Below are 20198 nucleotides of genomic sequence, written 5' to 3'. Positions count from 1 at the left end.
CTGGCCGCCATGTTGCTCAGACAGCAGGAGTGAGGGACGGCTAGAATCCTTCTAGAGGAGTCTTGTGGCCTCATGGCCTGTACAGGAAGCAAGCTACACAGTGCCTTCTGCATATCTCCAGACTTTTTGGGGGGTGGGGGGCTCTCTCCCATCCTGCCAGCATTTGAACCCCACTCTTCTCTCAACCTAACCTTTTTTTTTTTTAAGATTTATTTTTTATTTATTTCTCTTCCCTTCCCTGCCATCCCGCCCCCCACCCCAGTTGTCTGCTCTCTGTGTTCATTCACTGTGTGTTCTTCTGTGTCCACCTGTATTCTTGTCAGCAGCACCGGAATCTGTGTGTCATTTTTGTTGTGTCATCTATGCTGTGTCTGCTCTCCGTGTGTGCGGGGCCATTCCTGGGCAGGCTTCACTTTTTTTGTGCTGGGCGGCTCTCCTTACAGGGCACACTCCTTGCATGTGGGGCTCCCCTATGTGGGGGAAACCCCTGCGTGGCAGGGCACTCCTTGCGCACATCAGCACTGTGCATGGGCCAGCTCATCACATGGGTCAGGAGGCCCTGTGTTTGAGCCTTGGACCTCCCATGTGGTAGGTGGACGCCCTATCTGTTGGGCCAAATCTGCTTCCCTTAACCTAACCTTTTAACTCCTCAACTTGGAGTTTTTAACTATATTTTAATTGACTTCCTGAGAGGTGGAAAGTTGTTCCAACATTCTGTCTTTCATCTTGTCTACTCAAAGTCAAGTGAATTTGAGTTTGCTTTTGAATTCAAAGCAAAACCCAGTTTCTTCCTCAGGCACGTAACTTTTCTTATAAATCAGAAGTGATTTGCCTTCAGCCTGTTGTTTCTGCTCTGAATTAAAACTATCCCTTTAGTTTTTCTTTCCTTTCTCTGTTCTGGGTTCTTTGTGCCATCTGCCTAAAGCCACACGTAGCATTGATTCAGTTGGTGGGGAGAACCAGCAGTTAGAAATACTTAATGGATGAAATATTTACATTTAATATTTTGAAAATACTCTCCTGTGACACATCTGACCATCTTCAGAAGAAATCCTGAATCTTGCTTTGTTTTGGTTTTGGGCTTGTTTTTTTTTTTTTTTCGGAGATGTATTTGCTTTGTTTATATTTTATTTGACAAAACAGATAATCACCTAGTTGTCTATCACATGACATCTTTTCTTTTCAAGTTTTTCCGAGTATTTTCTCTTTTTTTCTTCAGAACATTCCAGTAGGAAACTTGTTACTGAGCAAGGGCTTATCCCTTTGATGTGCATAGAAATCAGTACTGTAACACCACGATTTCAAGGGAAGAAAGAGTTTCTTGTGAGGTAGCTACACATGGAGACAGGAGTTAAAAACTCAAATCTGTCTCCCTGAGTCTAAAAATCTTACGGTTTTTATGGAATTCAAACAGAGAGAGGTGGAGATAGTGCCGTTATTTAAGTTGGCTTATAGGAATTGGTTATGTCTTGGTTATGGGTTAATAGGAAATGTGGAAGCTTCTTTTAAAAACTGAAAGAAGCTAGCTGGGATAAGTGCAAACTGCCAGTAAACAAGGGTTGTAAATGAGGGCAGTGTTGTAACTTATAAATTGCTCAGTTAACAAAATAACTGTGATAACAAGTAAAAGAAATAAGCTAAAATTACTACTATAATTACAAGTAAATCTGCTGTAGTGAGAGGTTACAAATGGAGGAGGAAATTTGCCAGTGTTCCTGGTAGTGAACTATCTATTTAGTAGAAGACTATCAGGTGGGGCATAATTGCTTCATTCAGACTTAGCAGATTGTGGATTTATCAAGTGGCCACCATTGTTTCATGAGTCTTTCTACATTTTACTGCCTTACTTTAGGCTAACAAAGGGCTTTCACACTGCATGTCTTCATTTAAATGGTCCAGTGAAAAAGCCATATCATATTCATTAGAGGAGAAAACTTGGGTTTCAAGGGCTAGGTGGACTTGAAGGTTATCTTGGGATTCTAGTTCTTAAATCCAGGTCTTAGACTCCATTGAAAGACCGTCTGCCCTGCCTCAGTTCCTCAGGTAGAAGTGTCAGAATGCTTCAAAACTTAGCACCAGGGAGTGGACTCTCGTGGGTAAAAGCTACCCTGCTTGCATTCAGCTAAGTCCCCCCAAGGATGGTCGACTGGCCATAGTTGCCATGTCCAAAGCTGGTGATCGTAACTGTTGACTGTATCTTGGTCAATTAATTGCTTTTGCTGCAGAGCGTTGCCTGTTCGTGCTAGAAAAGGAAGGGGATGAGGACAGAGCACCTAAGGAGGTTCTCTTTTCCTCCCCCTTTACATCACCACCCGTGGATCTGAAGTATGACAGATTCCCTCCAGGCCTAGGAGGAAGGCAGCCTGTGTTATAAGGAAATACAGTTCAGTACATACGTTGACCTACATATAAGCTTTGTTAGGTACCATCTACCTGTCAGGAAAACCATTAGCAAGATCCTTTCCCAGTTGTATGTGCAGACACATTGCATAGGAACGTTTGCTTAAGAACCCTGGCTTCCTGAAAATGAGAACTTGGTCCAGCTTCAGCAAGGAACCTTCATTAATGTTAGGCAAAGAATTAGAAAGGATACTGGAAAAAAATCTAATTTGAATGGAGAGGACTTAATGAGAATCTAATTTTTTCTTTAATGCATCTAATTTTATAATCTGGTGACATATTAAATCAATACTAGGTATATTAAACAAAATGTGTTTCTTTTAAAGATATTCTGGAGTGTGTACAATAATATTCCTCCTGTGACTAGCCTGCCTTTGAGATGTAGTTATCATTTAATGAGAGGAGAGAGGCGACCACTTTGGTAAGTGTTTATCATGTAATTTGAGGTTGGGGGGGAAGGAAATCGTTGTGAACCTCATCAAATATTTACTTCGTGCTGAACTGGAATGGCAAAGTAATTGTGTCCAGTGATGTTAGAAAGTAATGCTGGCTATTACTTAGTTGTGAAATAAGCCCCTGCCCACCACCCCTTTACCTTGGGCCCTTGGAGGTTGAATAGTTTCCTTAATCTCTTCCACTAAGCTCCCCATAGAAGTCTCACCGTGAATAGGTCATTATTAGCACACCGAAAGCATGCCCTAGTCCTTTATGTGGGGCGTTGCATCATTTTGGTTCTTTCTTTCATCTCTTCATAATGACCTGGCCAGTGGGGTAAAGAAGCTAATAGGCTGGTGGGGAGAAGAAGGGGACAGGCACGGTGCCCAGGTTTATAGCATTGGATCAAAGCCTAACCCCTTAGATGTCCTCAGCTGGACCACATAGAAGGGCTGTGGTACTGAGTCTAGGAAAAGTCTCATTCCTTCTTTAGCAGCTTTGTGCAGTGATGAGAGAGCTGGACAGGAAGTCTGTTTGCCCAGGCTGGAGCCCTGTTAATAATAGGACCTTATACCACATCCCTCAAACTTTCAGCATTTATTTACTCATTTTTGCAATGGAACTGTGTCTCGGCTCATTTGGTTACAAATGACAGAAACCTAACATAAGTAGAAAATGGAATTCTGGGCCCCTCTAACCGAGGAGTCCACTGGTAGGATTGATTTTCAGCAGTTTTAGATCTGGGTGCTCAAATGCTATCAGGAATCTGATGCTTTCCATCCTATTTGCTTTGCTTTGCTTTCAGACTTGCTTTTCGGGCAGGCCATCCCATTTGCAGTGATAAAATGGCCTTCATAGGCTATAAGCTCCAGCCTTACACCCTTCACGCTTAGCAATGTCAGCACTCACCAGCGCTACCCAGGACCCAGGGCTGGCTCCCACTGGCCCACCTTGGATCACCTTTCCATCCCTGACCAGTCACAAGCACTAGGAAGAGGTGCGATCCTGGGCCACAAGCCCATCCTTGAGGCCAGGATACAAGAGCAACCCTGTCCAAATGGTATTATGCAAGAGCGGGTGATGGTAGCTTCCTAAAGGGAAATTGGGGTGCTCTTACCAGAAGACGACGGAGCAGATAAGAAACAGTGAGGTTCACTGCAAGGACTGAGTCAGAGTGTTGGTAGGAGAATCGAATGAGGCCATGTCATGAGTGTGAGGTTGAAGCGTGAAGGCCTCCATAGGTGTCTTAGAAGCAACTACAGGTGGTCCAAGGAGCCGCCCATCACCACCTCCTTGAAGGAGAGGACCTTGAGTCCCCTCATCCTCCCTGAGACTGCCAAATCCTGCTTTTTCCCCTTCTCATCCCCACCCCTTCCTTTTGTCTAAGTTTGCTTCCAGTAAAAGAACTGGGGGAGAGGTTATGAAAGAATGCCTGATTGTGTTTTGTTTTTAATGTCACTTAATTGTTAAAGAAAACTTGACCTAAATATATATAGGATTACTTAATCCGTGAGTCTGACTTTAAACACTGGTCTTTGATCCTAGGGAAGAGGAGAGTAATGCAAAGGGTGGCGTATGGAAAATGAAAGTTCCCAAGGACAGCACGGTACGTTTATTCTGATCCCTTCCTAGAACTGGCCAAGCTTGGGGATGTTGCCCGCATGTGGTGCAGCATGTGTTGCACTTTTCAGACAGCCTATCTGCTATCTCAGGACACGACTGTGACTGAGAAATCCTGCAGTGGCCTTGGTGACTTTTCTGCCTTATACTATCACCTGACAACTTCTTCTTATGTTTCTCCGTAAAAATGGTATGATAGTGTAACGGTGTCATATAGTCTGCAAGAGCTAAAAGCCTGTAAACTTTACAGGGAAGTTGATTATCATACAGTGGTCATTTCCTCACCAGCCGTAGCTAACAGGGTGGGCAATGGGATCTTTCCCACCAAAAGCTGGCCCCTCTTCCATGGGGAGCCCCCAGCAGCTCTGAGAGTGACCAAGGCTTGGAGAATGGGGGTGTCTGGGAGGCTTGGCGCCTTCCTGTTCTTTTGCTCCCAGTCTCCTTCTGGGGCTGATGAGAACCTGCGGGAAGGGGCGACCTGCTGGGATGCTCCAGTTGGCAGTAGCTAGCCTGAGAGACTGAGATTTCCTAGGAGTCAATGTTTTGTTTTGTTTTTGTTTTTGCATATCCACTGGGAAGCTAACTCATCATCTTGACTGAAAGTGAACATTAAAATCTGTTACCTTAAGTCCTGGGGAAACAAAAAGCTTCTTTAAAAATGGATGAAAAGGCAAATGCTACCCAGTCTCACGTTTTCATGGTTTCTTTCATGTGGATAAGCTAAAAAAAAAAAAAAAAAAAAAAAAAAAAATTGAAATGTCTCCAGGGATCCATATGCTTGCGCTGGAGTCATTTCCTTATAAGCACGTATTAATATTATTTTTTAATTTCAGTAAAGATGAGTTTTGCCTTTTCATGTTCTTTTTCTCATACTGGAATTTGAGTTCTGGTACAAATAATCATGTTGTCAGTGTCATTTGAAAGGCAGTGTTGTCCTTCCTCTCTGTATTAGCCCACTGGGCCACACTCAGTCACGGGCAATAAGGCTCCTGGGTCTGCTCAAGCGCCCTCGTTCCTAGCAGCCCAGCCCATGCCAGCCATCAACACTGGGGCGTCTGGTAGGCCAGCCTTGTCTGAATTCAGAACTGGAGGGTGAACTCCCACGTCCTGTAACCTCCTCTCCCCACCCTTGCTTTGTCACTAACAGTGTAAAAGATTGCAGTTGGGACAGTCAGAAAAACAATGGCATGATTTCATGATGTGAAACAAAGAAACCAGAAGTGGGGATCAAGGAGAGAGGAAAGAAAACCTCCCTGCGGGTGAGGTGCCTTTTTAGTTCACTGGTTAACAACATTATCTTGGTTAAAAATTCAGCTAGGCGGCTTTAAGTTTATTAGAACATGATAATAAATGCTATTCTTATAGTCAATGTGTATTGAACCCCTAGCATAGAGCAAGCACTGCAGCTCTTTTTGGAATGGATCTTTTGTTTAAGCACTGTGCTAATAAGCCCTTTTGGAATGCAGTCATTGACTGATTTCACGTTGGCAACAACCCTGGCAGGTAGGCCCTATTGTTATTCCCTTGTCCACATAAGGAAACTGATGCTCAGAGAGGTTCGTAACCTGCCCAGGTCAGAGAGAGTCAGCAGCCTGTCAGGATTCCAACCCAGTTCTGGGAGATTTTGGAGCTTGTAGACTATAGTCAGGAAGGTAAATGGCACCAGGAACTTCTCAATGGCGATAGCTGGAAGAACTTTTAGGCTTCCACCCACCTGTGTGAATGGATTCTGTTACTGGGCCACGTTAGTTGAGTCTGAGCAGGAATAAATCCAATGTTCTCCCACAGGTAGGGGGTAAACCAGAGCACTGTGTACAGACACACATCAAGTTACAGCAGTTCATTTAAACATCTGCCTCAAGCAAATGGAAATTTGCAGGTCTCCCAGGAATTTCCTTGATCATGCTTGTGTAACCATTGAAGCATCTTACAAGCTGAAAAAAATAAAAAAGAGCCACAAGGGAAGGGGTTTTGAAATGAAAGATTCGATTAATAGCATTTAAATAGAATCAGTTAATACTTTTTAAATCAGTGGGAGGTAAAGAAACCAAAACGTTATAAGTCATTTGAATGTATTTTTCCTTATTCTTCTAAACCTCATCAGGGATGAAGATCAGCTTTCTTAAGACTTTGGATCACTTGCAGCTATCTGTGTAAAGTTATTTATAAACCAATAAAAGATACACCATAATTTTAAGTGTTAACACCTGTAATTTGGAGATTTCTGCCAGCTCCAGGGATGGGCAGGGAAAATGCCTGTTAAATTAAAGACAGTGTGACTTGTTTAGCTCCTGAAGATAATTGTCTAAAAATATGTGTGTTTTTTTTTTTCTTTTCCTCTATCAGTCCACAGTTTGGAAAGAATTGTTGTTAGCAACTATCGGGGAACAGTTCACAGATTGTGCCGCAGCAGGTAAAGAAGTATGCAGCTCTGGGCGTCTGTGTGTCCATGCATGTGTGATGACGCTTGTTATTTGCAGAAGGTTGTTTTTGTGTATGTGACTTTACATGTTTTGAAGTTGTGTATTTTGTAACCATGTGGTTACTTAGATTTTTTTCCCATGCGATTATAATGTTTAGTGTTCTTTCTATATATACATATATATACTTTTTTTTCCATATCTACTAAAAGGTTGCCACTGAGGGGAATGAGTTTGTGTTTTAACTCCTTTTTGTCGGAATTCTTGACTGTTCTGTAGATATATTTACTTCCCAAACTTCCTTGCTACCACTATATTTACAATCAACTTGGAAGTTAGTTTCATAGAGTATAGCCGATATCCTGCAAAGTTATGAAGCAGCCAGCAACCGAAGCCACTAAAATATCTCTGTCAACACATATTAGTAAAATATTAGAACGGGGTTGGCAAATTTTTTGGAAAGGGCCAGATAGTAAGTATCTTAGGCATTGAAGGTCTTACGATCTCTATTGCAACTGCTCAGCTCTGCCATGGTAGCATGAAAGCAGCAGAGAGAGAGTATGAATGAATGGGTGCTGAAGTGTCCCCCAAAACTTAATTTACAAAAGCAGGCAGAGGGCCGGATTTGGCCTATGAGCCAACCTTCAGCAATTAGATACAGGAATAAAATGTCAGGCCTTAAAACCTAGGACTTGAAAATATCTTTGCTTTATTTTGAATGTGTGTGTGCATGTGTATATTATGAATATGCATACATGTATGTGCATATGTAATTTTCCCTTTATAGCTCAACTTAATAGCATCCACAACCATCTATGTGTCCAAAATAAATAGGAAGAAAGAAAAAAATGACATCATTTGGGCGCTTAACACAGTAGGTTTTCTTTATTTGTTTATTAATAATTAACTAAGAACTTAATAATAAGTTCTTCCAGTAGGAAAAAGTGCCTTTAGTGTCCAGGGGAGTTTGCCGTTAGGCAGGCACAATCCAACTGTCCTCTTCAATCCGTTCTCAGCCACCTCCATCTTCTTCCTCTCGTAGTCCCTACCTTGCTTCAAAAGGCTCTGAAGTGTAGTGATGATGTGCTCACCTTGTCACCCGGACCCTGCTGTGGAGTCTGCAGCACGTGGCCCTCAAGGCTTCACTTGGAGACCATTTTGAAATGAGTGACTTTCCGAGAGCCTTACTGTGTACTTTTGCTTTGCTCTTATCATGAAACCACTCGAAGGGGAGAATGTAATTGCTTGTTTAAAGTTTCGTTTTTTTCTTGGGCAGTTCCTTCTGAATGCTTCTGAGGTACCATTTAGAATAACGTTTTTCCAGTTGAGCTTTCAGTTAAGAATTTTTTGTTTTACACTAATTGGTATCGATTGACTAATGTGCTTTCAGACTTCTCATGTGATCTCTCTTTGGGAGCCCCTGTAGGCCTTGCCAATACCATGGTAAATTTCAAATTCATCTCACTATAAATTTAAATAATTCCACTTCAGTTTTGTTTACTTCTTACACCACATTTAATTCACTTAAGACAAAGCCTGAGTTAAGATGAAATTGTCTTTAAGTACCGATTCCTCCTATCTTAAAAGAAGGTAGTTAGCAACATCCCAATGCGCTGCCAAACACTCGTCCTGTATATAATTATAAACACGTAAATCCCCAGGAGAGCAAGTTTTGTGTACGGATTATTCCGTACCTTTCCAGAACCAGGGGGGAAAGCCTAAGTAATAATAAATAAATAAGTAATAATAATAAATAGCTAGTATTGAATAAAGAAGACCTGTTGTTCTGTGGTTGATGTAGGAAATGCGAGCACTACTAACTGTTAACCATTAGTTCTTCTGTTAACCAGCTGTGCACTTTAAGCAAGCCAGCTGACCTCTCTGGGCCTCAGGTCCCTTAGTTTTAGACAGAGCCTCTTCCTAGCTCTCAGGTCTTGTCCTGCCAGCACTCTGGTTGATTCTACTTATGAATATTATATGATAGCTTTGCATAAGAGTTGCAGCTTTTTACCAGGCAGTTTGTGAAAGTGCTGTGATAGTACATCTCCTAACTATGGGCTAGTTATCAAAAATAAAGCTAACTTGAAATATTTATGGTTCAGCATATTCAACATCCATTGATTAAAGCACCCTCTGACCAGTAGTGCTGAAATGGACAGTATCAAAAGACTGGGTGGGAAACACTGTTCTTTCTCCAGAAGGCTGATCTAGTAACTTTCCATTCTTCAAAGTGGTAAACTACAAAGCTTCCAGCTCTATTTCATGATTTTATTTTCACATAAAATTTACACTGAGTTCTAAGCAAGTATATTTTAAAGTGTAAATTAAAAAATAAAACTTGTACATAAAACATCTTTCCTTGATGGGATAAATTTCTGTGCATGCCCATGAACAGGTACTATTTATTTATTTTTGAACTTTTTATTCAAGCATGACATCTATAGAGAAAAGTACACAAACACTGTGTGTACAACTTGATATATTTCTGTTAAAGTAAAGATAGCCCTGAAAGTGCATCCAGATCAAGGCGCAGAATGTCACCAGCCCCCAGAACCCCTCCTTGTTCTCTCTTCCACCCGAGGTGACTGCCAATCCAAGTTCTAACACCTTGGATTAATTTCCCTGTTTTTGAACATTAGTATAAATGGACTCACTTAGGATCAAGCCATACACATTCAGGAGGTTCAAATTCATTTAAACAGGAAAGAAGGGAGGCAGGAGAAGAAGGCAGGATGGGAATGTAGAGGAGAAAGGAGGGGAAAAAAAGGAATTCTTTTAGGAAAGATGACTCCCCTTAGTAAACTGAATATATCCTTATTTAAATTGTATCGAAATACTGAAATATTTCAACCTACAGAAGACAACTGGACAAACTGGTGGCATAAATATTGAGATTTACAGAGGCTATCTAATTAGGCAAAATGTATTAAACAAGGCAGAATTTCCAAAGTTTGTTGATACTTATCTTTCGCATTTTGCTTACTGGGGTTGAGTAAGCAAATAAGAGCTGGCCTTATTTCACGAACGTGTTAAGCCAGAAGCCATTTTACTGCAAATCCGTGTAAAGGTAGTGGCAGCAAGGGAGCAAATAACAGTACATGGAAACCTCCCTTAAACAGTCACCACTCTCAAATGCCTACAAGGCAGCCCCAAATCATTTAACAAATATATAAAAGAACCTATGCTGATCAGTATAGATAAATGCCTTCATGTCTCGTCACCAAAGTACTGTAATAGCGGGCCCATACTCAGAAGATATTTACTCAGGTTTTATACAGTGCTCTCAGAGGCTCTTGGGTTCCCCAACGTCGAGTTAAAAGCACAAAACAAGAAGGGGAACTGCTGGAGGGAGGCACCAGAAAGCAGGAGGAATTTACAGGAAAGGAGCAGACAAGCAAACCACAAAAAGCAGCTGGGAACACATAGTCAGGGTTTGGTTACTGGGATCACAGAGTCTGGATCCAGTTAGTGTTGGGGCAAATAGTACTAACCATCGCAAACTTGTCTGAAAGTTTGGCAGAAAATCAGATAAATACGTGCTTTTCTTCACAAAGACAGGCATCAAGGAAAAGTTCACTTGAGTTCACTTGGCTTTCAGAGGGCAAGGAATTATGCAACCCATTTTAGGAGTCTTATCAAAACAGAGAAAGAAATAGGCAGAAAACTTTGGTAACATATTAAGAAGAGTGAATTACTTATCTGGAAAAATTCATTTGGCTGGAACACTTTGTTTATCTAATCCCTGGATAGATGTAATGTGACAGCTACAGCTTTTGTACTCTAACTTGCTTTTCTTTCTTTGATTCCCCTTAGAAACAAGTGTTTATTATGGTTTCTCTTGTGTTGACTACTTTGTGTCCTTTTATCCATAACTCACAGGTGAAATGAGTGCTTCAAAACAATGCAGACTTACTTAAAATCATCACTCATTTCTTTTTCTCCCTTCATCCCCTCAGATGATGAAGTAATAGGAGTTAGTGTCAGCGTTCGCGACCGAGAAGATGTCGTCCAAGTCTGGAATGTCAATGCCTCTTTAGTGGGTGAAGCGACAGTTTTACAAAAGATCTATGAACTTCTGCCCCACATATCTTTTAAAGCAGTGTTTTATAAACGTAAGTGCCTCATTTCCAGTTATTACTCTCTAGCTTATTCTATCATATTAAAAAAAAATAGAAACTGTGTTGCAAATGAGATGAAGGCAGAATCACTTGAAATTCTGTAATTCAGAAGACAATTCAATAAATTACATTTAAGTGTTTTTTTAAAAAAGCAAATTTTCTGTCTTGGAAATTAAAACGAGATTTAATTCTCACCTAACTGCATGGATCAGAAAAGGAGACACATTGTATTTGCTATTTCAGAAATTTAAATCTGATCTTAAATTTTGTCATTCTCAAAAGAAAAAAATGGCATTCAATTTGAAACAACAATAACAAAAAATGTTTTTATATGAGCTGACAGGTAGTTATTCAATCATCCCTTTCATAAACAGAAATTTATAATGTATAACGTCTGTATTTTTGGAGGAAACTCGCTCTGAGCACAGGGGTGATTGAATGCTCTACTGAAATGCTAATACTTCTTCATTACCAATAACTGCAACACAGAACCAAAAGAGAATTCACGCATGGTGGTGAAATGTTAACAGTATGAATAGGTGTGTGGACCCATTGTTAACCATCATGATTCATGTTCATTGCTTTTGTGTGCTCTTTTTAAAAAGTCATCTTTTTCATAAGGAAAACAGCTTAGTGCTAGTAAACCCCAATACTGGGTAGATTCAAGAACCCATTTTTTAACCACTGTACTTCATTGGATCCAAGATACCCTTGGTGATAAGATGCCACATTATTTTGGTATTACTAAGAAAGAAAAAGAAAAAGCTCCCAATTAAACTATTGCACATTATTGTTTTGGAAGTAGGGGAATACATTTTAGCATGGGTAAAAAGTGTATTCTTCTCAGTTTCACTATTGTTTCACTTTTCTCACCCTTTTGCCAAAAAGGAGAAAAAGTAAAATTTTGTTTCAGCATTGTCCTAGTATGATACAGGATACTAAAACGAAGCCCTCCCTATTAGGTATCAAATCATATAATCCCAGGCCAAATGATTGCAATATTAAGCAGTGAGACATATGATATGGAAGTGCTAAACTTTTGAATTTTAAATAAAAGTTAAGATAAAAGAGACAGAATGATGGCATTGCAGAAGTTCTTTGTTGGCCATGCAGTGTAGAAATGGCAAATTTCTAGGTGCATGTTTTATTCTTAGGGAACATTAATTACATTTTCAGCCCTGATATTACTTGAAAGGTCTCTCAGGGTTGTTGTTTTTTTCTTCTTCTTTTTTACCTCCACAAGACTAACTCTGGTAGAAACTCTCCAGAATGAAGTGTGTTTTGTTGCCATTTATGAACTAGGCAAAAACATTTTTTTTTTTATCACCTTTCAACTGGGTCCACATTTCTGATGGTCTTGAGTCAAAAGAGGAGAAAGCAATTTGGAGTAATTAAGTCAGGCACCCTGGATTTTTGTCCCACTTCAACAGTGTGACCTTGAACAAGTCACAGCTTCTCATCCTTTCACTTTTCTCATCTGAATATCAAAGAGGTTGGTCTTAGATGGTCTTCAAGGTTCCTTCTACTCACAATTCTGTAGCTAAATTTCCAGGTTGGCTAGGAGCAGGCTCAATAGGATATATAGGATATGAGTATTTTATTAAATAATTAGATCCCAGAGTGGTTAGGTAACAATAATCAAGTAAGACTGACCAAGGGCTTCACTGCCTAGCATCCAGCTCTTGTAATTGCTGGGGGCAAGGAGAAAAGCCAAACTAGGGGGGATGAGCTGCAACTTGGTTGGTTAAATTAAGCTGGAGACACCCTAAAGGTAGATGCCATTGTAAACTTGTGGGTAATACAGGACTGGTGAGGCTCTCAGTAGAAATCCACATTTTAATGGCATAAATTAACATTTAAAAACGCAAAGATTATTCGAGTAAAAATTTGGATTGGAAAAAAACAAGCAATTCTCTTTATTTTGTATAAAGCAGGCAGTCCTTTACTCAGTAGGTTATACACCATGTGCTGTAGAATTGATTTGAAAAAATTGAGGTTTGGGCAGAAATCTTATTCACAGCATGATGAAGAATAGTCACAGGATGACCTAAGCTAGAAGTGTCCAACTTCATGCTTTTACTTTTGCCTTATTAACAAGGTCTTGGTGTTAGAATTCACAAGTATACAAAAACTAGGTGACAAGGTAGATTTTGCAGTAAAAAGAACCACTTTGCCAAGCCTCTGGCAGGGTGGGTGAAGAATGAGGTATTGATAAGTTACATATAATTTGGATACAGCTTGATCATTTGACTGAGAAACTCACAATATACAGAGACCCCCAAATTCTGTTAAGAAATTTCTTTTCTGATGTGAGGCTTATTAAGAGCAGGTTTGCAAACAAAATCTGCCTCCTACCTTCCTTGCCCGTTTTTGTACAGGCTGCAGCTAAGAATGGTGTTTGCATTTCTAAATGATTGGGGAAAAGTCAAAAGAAGAAGGAAATTTTGTGACACATGAAATTTCTATGAAATTCAGTGTCCATAAATAAAGTTTTATTGCCCCACAGCCATGCCTGTTTATGTACATATTGTCTGTTGCTGCTTTAGTGCTACAGCGGCAAAGTTAATAGTTGGAAAGAACCCATATGGTCCACATAGCCTAAGATATTTACTATCTCTCCCTCCGCAGAAGTTTGCTGGCCCCAGGCACAGAGCCTTCCTGTGCTCCCTCTGTACCAAGACTAACCTAAAACTAAGAGAACCTCCTCGTTTCCCCAGGACATACTCCCTGTTCTGACTGTTCTGTTCTACCATCTCCATAACCCATCAGAAGTACAGTATTTCAGTGTCTCAACTGTGATCACCCTAGACTGTCCCTCATACCTAGAAATAATAATAATCCGTGGGTGGTCCGTATTGCTGCATTCTTAAATTAGAGACTAGCATCACTAGAGTTGTACAGCTCCTTTACTTGACCCAGTTGGCCTGTATATTTTATTGCAGAGCCGACCGTGGTTTGTTTTTATTCCGTTTCTGCCCTAAAAACTTTCTTTTAAAATTTTTTTATAAAAAGTGAAATATTTGTACTGTCATAGCTGTGAGAAATACTCAGTTAAATTGGTTCAGATTACGAGCCACCCTTAGGAATCTGGCAACTCTTGGTAACCCTGGGAGCGATAGGGCACATCTCCCCCAATGTTTTATCCAAGTGAAGAGCATATTGGGATAAGCATCCAGGATGATCCCAAAGGGAAAATAGTCCCCTGCACTGATCTGAAGAATTTAGCCCATATTGAAAACAGAGAAAGGAGGCCAGCAGGGTGCTTTGGCAACTGGTCAGCGCTTAAGAGGTTTCAAAAGGGCAGCCCGTCTCTGCCTTCCTGGGTCACCATTCACTGCCAGTGGGGTGGGATGGGGGAGGCGTTGTTCAAAGCACACTCCATCCTGAGGCTCCCCTGGCCCTGTCAGACCCCAGGTCCTAGGACTTTTCCATTTGAGAAGAGGATCCAATGCTGTGTGTTTCATAGTTCTCCCCCTCCTCACCCTTCACATTAAAACATCGCAAGTCTTTGGAAATATTTTTTTGGTAGCATAATTTTTTTAAGTTCCAGAATTCCTGATTGTAATTAGTAATTTTGCAAGCCAGACAATGGGGTTGAAAATCCACGGAAGACAGATCTACCTGGGGTGGGGGTGAGGAGGACGGGAGATTCATCCGCCTATTAAAATGTCATTTCCAGAGTGGAGCTCAGAAGAGGAGGGGGAGCCTATTACACTTGCTACCATCCTTGTGTTGTTCTTTGTTTTGTTTTCTTTTTGTTTTATTTTTGAAGATAGGCTTGGCCAAGGCCCTGGTTGGGTAACTTTAGCCCCTCGCCCCAACCATTCTGTGAGGCGCATTTTCCCTTGCAGCATTTGCTCGCAGCCCCGCATATTCTCTTCATCAGTTGGTCAGGATTACTCATCCTCTTGGGCACAACACAACGAAACGGGCAGCATGCCCATTGCTTGTTTATTCCTTGTTTTAAGTTTCATTATTACATTTCTCGGGAAATGCACGCCTTAGCTAACAGTTACTGGCAAAAAGGTATTTGAGTTCTTGCCAACATTTGGGGAAACTGAATGAGATGCCTAGAGGAGGGTTGCCCCATCCTTTGCTTAAAGTTTTCTTTCCTTTTTTTCTTTTTTGTTTTTTTCTGTCCTTTAGCCCATGAAGAGCATCATGCTTTTGAAGGTGGACGTGGAAAACACTAATTGCACTCTGTAAAGAATTCTTTATCCTTTGCTGATTGGTTTTGGAAACGGTCTTAACAGGAGGGAGAGTGAAGAGAAGACTTGCGGAAGCCCGATGCTGGTCAATTTAGAGTGGTTTTCTGTCCTTGCAGATTGGGCAATTAGGACTCAAAGTGGCAGGTGGGGGGAGAATGTGTGGGGTTTTCTCCCATCACAATACTTGTGGTTTTTGGTTTTTTTTTTGAAGTTTTTTTTTCTTCTGAATTCTCTGTTCTTCTCACTCTGATTTTTTTTTGCGCTTTTTATTCCTTATTCAGTCTAATTATTGTTTTCTATACTCCTCTTTCATTGAGGCACCAGAAATCGGTTTCCCTTTAAGTAGTCCTGCTGTACCTAGTTAATGAGAATATGAATATGCATAATCATGACAATACTGCTTTTGAAAACCCCACTGTATTCGGAGGAATGCTAGCTCAGTGAAACCTGTCTTCTCATTATTTGTTGTGACACATTCCTTCGTACTATGTGGTGGGCATTGTTTTGTGTTTTTTTTTCTGTCCCAGGGAAGAGGAAAACCGTCCTTAATGATTTTGCACTGACAGCACACATATCTTTTTTTTTTTTAACTTCAGTGTTTTTTGTTTTTTGGGGGTTTTTTTTGCAATGAAAGGAAAACAATAGTTCAGTTACCTAACATTAAAACTATAATCACAGTTCAGTTTCAGGATATAATTCAAATTCTAGTCCTTTGGACCCTCTGAGGAAATATTTTGAACTAGAATTTCAACGTGGCCTTTTCAAATGTAGCAAAGGATTTTTCCAATAGGAAACCTGATATTTCTGATTTGAAGAAGAGGTGATATTTTAATTGTTTGAATGAAGTTTCTTCTGAATTTTCGGTGTATATACCCACTTGGAGCTTTACAAATCCATTCTGACACATTTTTTTAAAAGATCCCCTTTTCTTGCTCATATTGTGCGTGTTGTCCCATAATCAATAGTCCTCAAGGGGGCAGCTTTTTCATTTAGGAACAGAAAGTTAAATCTCATTTCCCAAATGATTGTGCACATTCACAAAGCTGAACTTTGGGTGCATTCTGTTCATATGAACTATTGGAATTATTGATATATATTGTATTCTACTATAAAAGAAATACCCTCTGGAACGCTGAGACTTCTCACACTGCACTGATGTCTTTCCCTGACTCTGCCCAGCCTTTGGCTGCTTTTCCCTTAAAATAAAGGGCAGAGCTGTTGGAAGATTCCTCCGCTGGCTTGTCTTTGGAGTCTCGGGAGCTAGCACAGACTTATCCATTTTGTGAAAGGGCCGTGCGCTCAAATCTTCATTATGTCCAGGATTTTTAATTTCTCTTACAGTATTGACCAGCCGAGAGAGGTGGGGTTCTTTCAAGCCTCCAACATGTGTTTGTAAATAAAATTCTCCATTCAAACATTTTAGAGGACTTTGAACCATATGTATTTATAAAAGTTGTGCCCTTCACTGGCATTACTAATCATATCAACCATAATGATAATGATCACAGTTACCAAAAAAAAAATACCATTTCTAAACTTGCGTTTCTTCAGTGATTTCAGAATGAGGTATAAGGATATTAGGTTCATTTCTCAAAAGCCTGGGATTTGTTTTTCTAAACATTGTAGTAACAGCCAACTTGTTTCTAAATCAAGGATTTATAAAAATTCTTTTTTTTAATAATATAAGTATTTTTCTGATTAGAAAAGATACAATTGACTTATCTTCATTATAATTGTCATATATATTTCCATAAGTAAATGGATTTTGGGGTATTTTTATTTTTAAACTTTATTTAAAGTATTTGTGATGACATGTCCAACTTTTGCATGTATGTAGCTTTTGAAACCAAAAAGAATAAAATAAAATAAATAGGAATGTTAGGCTCACATTCATGCTTTCTAGTTTCTTTTGTTTATGATCACATAACATGACTAGCACATGAAGCAGATTTTTGTCCTGGTGAACTTTTGCAACTATTTCTGACTCTTTAGAAAATAACAACTGTGGGAGAAGGATTTAATCTGCCTGATGTTAAGACCCTATCATGTAAATTACTTTAAGAGGGGATTTTGCCTTGGAAAATGTTTAGCTCATAATAGACTTGGTATGAACTAAGCTGATTTAATCAGTTCAAAAACCTCTCGTTACCTTCTTTGATTAAAGAAGCTAATACTCTTTGGAGATACGATATTTTGTGTGACATGTGACTTCTGTGTTAGGGCAATCTACCAAGCTTGGCCTTGCTGGGGAAGTGTTAACTTCCGGTAGAAGCCTGGTCTGTTCAGCCAAAGCCTTGCAGGTTCAGCCTTGTGTCCCTGGCAGAAAGCCTTGCAGAAGCCAAAGAGTGCACTTTCTTCTCTTTGTAGTTCCTCAGGGGCTGAAACCAATACACCTTTTCTCCTCCTAATATTCCCGGGGATGTCATATCACATGCGCTTGCTTATTACATCATTAAAGTTACAGTCATTATATAAGAATGAATATCCATTTAAAGGAACTTGTCTGTATTTTGATTTTTTTTCATATGCACTTTCTGAAGTCCTGACTTAACCTAATTTTTAGGTTTTCTCCTCTCCCTCTCCACTTTCCCAAATCTCTGAAATGAGGGTATAATATACAGTGAACATGTACATTTAATGTAATGTTGCTATTAAATTCATGGTACAGTTGGAGAAGAAACACCAAGAAGGAAAGCACAATTTTAGTAGACTCTAAATAAGTTTGACTAAACTTCTCAGCCCTCCTCATTAATTTTACTTTATGTATACACCATATATGGAGTTATAAGACTTTATAATTGAAGGAAACTATGTATAATTGAGTTCAGTAGACACAATGTGCAATATGTCAACTGAGCCTTAACCAAGCCTGACCCCCGTTGAAGGACAAAGGACCAGCAAGTGACAGAGCTGTTCATTTGCAGTTTTAAGCAGCATCCCAGTCCACGCCTCCTCAGACTGAGCACACTCAGAGTCTGTCAGCCACACAGCACACAGCCACCCAGTCACGCCCCATCGAGACTAAATATCTGATCCAATCTGGCTGCTGATATGACTGCACATATAATCTGACAGCCTCTTTGTAAGTCGCTCATCATTTTCTCTCTCTCACACTCTCAGTAACTGAAGCTGTGTTACAGTTTGGTGTTTGAAAATAACCTTATAATGACAGAAACTAGGCCTTTGCAATTAGATGTGCTACTCTTAGAGGATCCCAATTTTTGTACTAATACAAAACTCTCAACACTTGAAGTGATCACATGGTGGCGCTGCCTTCCAGCCATCAGTTCTGGCTCAGCAGTCTCATGACAGCATTTACGCAGTTATGTTTGTGTAATTATTTTAAGATTCAGCTGTGTGTTTTATGCTCTTCTAATTTTACAAAAAATGTGATTAGAAAATTTAAGAAATAAATTTAAGAAATAAAAAGTTTAGGTCGCATTCATACACCTAATAAAATAAGACAAAGATAGAACTTTCCAGATGTGTTAAAAATCTCAAATTTTAAGCTTTCATTAAGCCTATAAACAAGTCAAGTCAATAGACTGCTCAGTTGTGAAGAGAAAACAAAATAACATGTAGGAAATCCTGGAAATATATGATGTAAAATTAGGATTTCAATTTTTTTTTAGCTTTCTGCATATGAAACTCCCCCTTAAAATGTAAATCTACAATTCACCTTTTCTATATTGTTAATTTTTATAAGATTTCACTTATTACAAATGAAAGTAGAGGACTGCCTGTATATGGTTTATTTCTCAAAAGGATACATTTCAATCAGTTAAAAATTACTTAGGATTTTAGTGATTTAGGATTGTAAAAAGCTTGGATAATTGCCTCAAAAGTTGGATGGAGTAAGAGGGTGCAGAGGGAAAAGTTAAGGAGTGGAGGTGCAGCGAAAATCCCATTGAGAACCTGTGCTACCATTACAGTAAGTAGAGTGGGTTCTCCCCTCCACTTCTCCCAAGAAGAAAATGCCCAAATAGATTGTTTATGCATCTGATTATATTGTTCAGTTTTTGTTTCCTATTATTTTTACATATGCATCAAAATCTTAATGTTTATTTAGGTTAACCCATTCAGGGTGAAAGTCACCATTGTGTGTTGAAGATACATTTTCATCTTGCAGACATGACTCCATGTTTATAAGAAAACTCGTAGACTCAGAATTGTAGAGTGAAAGGGACCTTTGAGATCATCTTTTAGGGCTTCTTAGCATGCATGAGGGTCACTGAGATTCTTACTCAGTATGCAGATTTCTCCACCCCAACCCTGGAGATTCTGATTCAGTAGCTCTAGGAGACTAGGAGAACTGCATTTTCAGTAAGTGCCCCAGTGATCCTAATGCCCATGGCCCTTACGACCTCCCTCTGAGAAACCCTGATTTTATCCAACCCCTCATATGACCGACGAGGAAAACGCCCCCTCTAAGCTCTGCCGGGTGATCTGATTCTAATGTAGAATACCAACAATAGTGTGAAGACTGGAGAAGCCATTATCAGTGTCAGACTTGAGGAGGTGATGCTTTATGGCTAGGGACCACAGCAATAATGGGTAGCCCATCTCTGGAAGTCCATAATATAAAACCTTTACTACAGAGTGGTGGCTTTTCTCTTTTCTAAATACCACTTCAGCCTGTTAAGAGAAAAGAAATTAATGTTCAGAAAAAGTAGTTACTCCATATGTGCTATAACTACTTTTCTATAATGTCTTATGGCATCTGGGGTTCAGCATCATTGAACAAGATTAAATGAATGTTATAGAGCTATAAAATTGCATGTAAAATAACGCAAAACTGTTCAAATGACTGTCAAAGTAGCCTGGGAGTGAATTTCCACTAAAATTAATTGTCACGTCTAAACCTAGCTTAGCAAAGCACTTACTGAACTGGAGGGATTCTTTAATAAGAAGTGTCCAAAAAATCAAATATGTATTCCCCAAACTATATGAATGATTAGAGAGGCCATTGTGAAGTCAATATTTTTTTGTTCATCGTT

The 20198-nt window shown here is 39.7% G+C and overlaps 1 protein-coding gene across 1 annotated transcript in view; it reads left to right on the top strand.

The window, feature by feature from the left end:
* Positions 1 to 17390, top strand: part of EIF4E3 (eukaryotic translation initiation factor 4E family member 3) — a 40906-nt gene extending 23516 nt beyond the window's left edge. The window contains exons 3-7 of the mRNA XM_058288492.2: positions 2727 to 2821; positions 4381 to 4441; positions 6802 to 6868; positions 10832 to 10987; positions 15140 to 17390. Coding sequence (XP_058144475.1) covers positions 2727 to 2821; positions 4381 to 4441; positions 6802 to 6868; positions 10832 to 10987; positions 15140 to 15186 — 426 coding nt within the window. The 3' untranslated portion in view covers positions 15187 to 17390. The remainder of the gene's footprint in view (positions 1 to 2726; positions 2822 to 4380; positions 4442 to 6801; positions 6869 to 10831; positions 10988 to 15139) is intronic.
* The last annotated feature ends 2808 nt before the right edge of the window (positions 17391 to 20198 follow it).

The sequence above is a fragment of the Dasypus novemcinctus genome, chromosome 26, assembly GCF_030445035.2.
Source record: "Dasypus novemcinctus isolate mDasNov1 chromosome 26, mDasNov1.1.hap2, whole genome shotgun sequence".
Classification (NCBI taxonomy): domain Eukaryota; kingdom Metazoa; phylum Chordata; class Mammalia; order Cingulata; family Dasypodidae; genus Dasypus; species Dasypus novemcinctus.
Note: the sequence above shows the minus strand (reverse complement) of the source record. Positions and strands in the feature narration are given on the sequence as shown.